General features: G+C 49.2%; 1 protein-coding gene across 1 annotated transcript in view; it reads left to right on the top strand.

Annotated features, from left to right (window-relative positions):
- The window catches only part of LOC103895609, a 33,892-nt gene that overhangs the window by 23,702 nt on the left and 6,206 nt on the right, over positions 1–3,984 (top strand). The window contains exon 7 of the mRNA XM_009275254.1: positions 3,472–3,590. Within this exon, the coding sequence (XP_009273529.1) occupies positions 3,472–3,590 (119 nt within the window). The remainder of the gene's footprint in view (positions 1–3,471; positions 3,591–3,984) is intronic.

Here is a 3,984-nt window from a genome sequence, read left to right as displayed (position 1 = left end):
ACCAACTATGAAATAACAACAACAATAATACTCATAATAATAATAATAATAATAAAAAAAGGAACGCGAGCGAGGCCGCGAGGCGGAGCGGGGGGCAGAGGGAGAGACAATGGGCTGGTGGAGAGAGGACCCATCCGGACCGGGGAGACTTTGCGCTCCCAGCGCCTGAGCCGCCCGGGCGGCGAACTCGGAGGGAGAGCGAGGGAGCGAGAAGGGCCGGTGGACGAGAGGAGAAAACCCGGGTGTTTTGTAACTAAAATGAGCGGAGCGCAGCGGCGGCGGCGGCAATAAGCTTATTGCAATTGACAGCGTCTGCAGTTCATTTCAAGATGGCCGCTTGGCTCACATTCATTTTCTGCTGAACGACTTTTAACTTTCATTGTCTTTTTTGGCCGCTCCGATCATCACCCACCGGCTCCGTTTTCCGGGTACGTATGAAGCGAGGTGTCGCCTTACCAAGGGCGGGGGGCGAAGGGGGCTCGGCGGCGGTTTTCGGCCGGTTTGGGGGCTGCAAAGGGGAGCCTAGGTGTCCCCCGAGCTCTCCGTATGGGAAAAGCGCTGACAGGCTGCTCCAGCCACACACACACACATATAGACACGCAGCAGCAGCAGCAGCCTGTGCACTCGCTCGCGTTACGCACCCACATTTGCAAATTTTAGTTCCTTTCTTTCTCCAGACGCCCCCTAAAACCTTTCTGTGCACATGGCCCCCGAGGAGAATATTTATATTTCCAGACCCTGCTGCCAGCCCGGCCTGAGCGCCCTTTGTTTAAAGGCAGATTTTGATTAAACAGGGACGTTCGTGAAATCTGGAGCTGCCTGGGTCAAGTGATTTCAGTCCTCCCCGAAAGAAATGTGTCTGGGGGAGGTTAAAATGTCAGATAACGCACCCATTTTATAGAGATAGAGCCAGCGGGGGGTAGCGATCCTCCTGGAGGGGTTGTTAGGCGTCGGGGCACCCAGCAGAAAATGTTATTAACTTAAGTTGGACAAGTACTTGTGTGAAATTGGATGGGTTGTAAGATGGCGGTTCCCAGTTGTTTCCAATGCCTCCTCTTACATTTCTGCTCTAAATGCTAAAGTTTGGGGGTTTGTGCCTGCTGGGAGAGGAAAGGGGTGGCCGACACCGAGCGATAACTTTTTTTGGGGGTAAGGATAGCAGTTTGGCTGCGGTCTTGGGGAGCTGGGGCGTGCGGTTTGCTGGAGCCTTTGGAGCAAAGGTGATGTGTCTGTGGGACGCAGGGGGTTTGTTGAATTTCTTTTCTCTGATTGGTATTTTTTTTCCTCCTGAGCCCGGGAAGAATAGATTTACATGAAATCCTTTGTCAGATCTTAAAGATGTCACGAGTGGGCTCCTCGTGCTGCTGATGGGCAGCACTGGAAAGTTGCTGGTGTACGTTTTTGTAATTGTATGGCCTTGGCAATATATAACGCGGGATGTTTCTCTGTGTTTACTGTAAATATTTGCATGTAATCAGGTAAAAATAAGCAGAAAAATCGCACTTCTGTAAAAGTGAGACGGTCACTTTTCAGCCTCTAGAAACTTTGATTCCCTCCTCCACTCTCCAGAAAAGTTGAGGAAAACCTGGGCGTGTGTGCCCATTTGCAAGCTTGGCATTAAAAGGATTTTTTGCGTAGTCCGTAGTGGTCAGAGCAACTAATTTTATGGGACTGTCCCAAAGACCAGGGAGATTCTGGAAATGCAGTCCAGTGAAACTACTTTGAGTGGCGTCCTGGAAACTGAGACAGACTTGTGTTGCAGTTTGCCAGAGACACGGAGGGTTGACCTACCTGATCGCTTAGATAGTACAAAATTAACATTTTAGTGTATTTTATAAGTAGGCGGATAGTGTCCTTCACCTAGTTCCAGGGAGGCGATTTAAGGGATCGGGGTCCTTTTGCACTGTATAGCCAATATTCAGGTCTCCCCTCGCTGCAGCGAGCTGGGCACAGATATTTGAGCTCCGTGTGCCTTCTCTGAAAGAAGCACCGTCCCCCCTTTAAAACGTATGTGGCCATTCTTAAGCGAAAGAGTCATAACAGGCTCGATAGTAAAAGTGGCTCTGACTGATAATAGGTGAAGATGTAGAATGACGGCTGCTTTATTCCTGACGAGAGAGTTTTCTGAGAGGAGATGGGTGCAAAGTACACAAACCTACCCGAGCGATGCTTCTATTTTTTATGTATGTATTTTCTGTTAGAGACCTGTCGAGCAAGGTTTGATAGCTATTGCCTTTATAGATTTTTAATAATGTAGCTGATTCTTAGCAGGAGAATGCACTTCTGTTTTTCTTCATTTGGACATAACCCGTTTAAGGCCTCTAAATAATCGGTTGGCTGGCAGTGTTTACTTCTAGCGAGTATTATCTCCGTGTATTTTACGTTTAGTCGTTCCGTGTGTCAATGTGTAAATATATATTGTCCTGGTTAAGAGGCTGTTTGTATTGACTGTGTGAAGTGTTGGTATTCGCCGTGCTATCAGCGCGAGCAGAAAAAAATCCGACAGGGTTTCCCTCGCACCAAAATATTAAGCTCAGGCTGCTGTAGTAAAATGTGCTGCGTTCGTGTTACGTACCCGCAGGCACAGACACGCGTGTGCGTGTGCCTGTACGGGTGGCTTTTGGAGAGAAGTTAGGCGCCTGGTTCAGCTCGCTGGAGAAAATCACTGATTTCAAAGATAGCTCATAGCACGTTGAAAATGTGCTAGCTTTGGGCAATAAATAATCCGCGTTTAGGGGTTGCTTCGACAAAACAGGTTTCACGGTTGAATTTAATCCCCCTCCATTTAGGAAGGGGCTACGCCTGCGTGAAATAAACGCGTTAGTGTCCTGAAAGGTTTGTCCCAGTCTGTCAGGGCTGGGAAGGAATTCTCGGTCAGCCGACTTGCGTGACCTCGGTCACTGCTGGGTTTTTTGGTTCAGATATTTATGAATTATAAGGTAGTGACTTGAACAAATAAAACACAGAACCGTGAAGGCAGCCTGTCCATGTTTGAGTACCCAAAGGGACCTCAGAGTTGCCGGCTTCTGGGCGCTGGGCTCTTCAGAGGGGAGTGCAGAAGCCCGGGCTCTGCCTTTTCTGGGAAGAGCAAACCCTCGGTATCAGTTTAAAAGTAGGAAGCGGAGGGTCAGGGACCCTGGGAGCGACATTTAAATGGCAGTACAACGCAGCGGGGGTCTTGCTTTCCCGCACGGGGCTAGGAACAGCTTTGGGGACCTGGTCTGGCTTGATGCTTCTTGCACTTTGCTTTTCTGTGTGCTGGCCGGCTGTGGTTTGATGCTGGGGAGTTTTATCTGCTGCTCACTCGAGGGTTCTCCTGCAGCAGCAAGAGAAGTTTCCTGGCTAGGGTCGCTCGTTGGCGCTGTGCACACTTCTTGAGGAATATTGTACCCCTGTCCTGGGCAGTTCGGTCGAAATTCAAAGCTTTTAGAAAGCTTGGTGTGTTGTCTTTTTTTTTCGCTAACACCGAAGTTTGCGAGTGGCTGGGGAGAACCTTGCATCTTGGGACTTCTCCAGCTCGCAGGGTGTTGCAGTGAGAGGTGGCTCGCAAGCTCTGCCTCGGGAAGAGTGGGGACCAAGGGTAGGAGCTGGTCTGTTGGGAGCGCTGACGTGGGGAAATTAATAGCTTGCATTGGAGCAACGTTGTTACGTTACGTTTTGCAGGATCTGGTTGACAGAAAATAATTTACTCTGCAATTGACGTGGCTGACAGGGTTTTTTCCCCCGGTGTACTTTCCCCTTTACCTCTTATTCCCTCTCATTTTAAATAGTATGTATGCATCTAACGTTGGTGCCAGTGCATCCGATGGGGGTTTATGCGTTTCAGACTGTGAAAATGACATTTGTTTTTCACTCTCGTCGCTGCATTGTGTTGACAAGGTGTTGATTTAGCTTTAGGAATGATCTGGTCACATGGTCCTTCGCATGTTGTCACTAATGTACCGTTTAAAGTCGGTTTGGGCTTCCCCCCCCCCCCCCCCCGCG

The sequence above is a fragment of the Aptenodytes forsteri genome, unplaced genomic scaffold (assembly GCF_000699145.1).
Source record: "Aptenodytes forsteri isolate BGI_AS27 unplaced genomic scaffold, ASM69914v1 Scaffold336, whole genome shotgun sequence".
In the NCBI taxonomy this organism is placed as follows: Eukaryota; Metazoa; Chordata; class Aves; order Sphenisciformes; family Spheniscidae; genus Aptenodytes; species Aptenodytes forsteri.
Note: the sequence above shows the minus strand (reverse complement) of the source record. Positions and strands in the feature narration are given on the sequence as shown.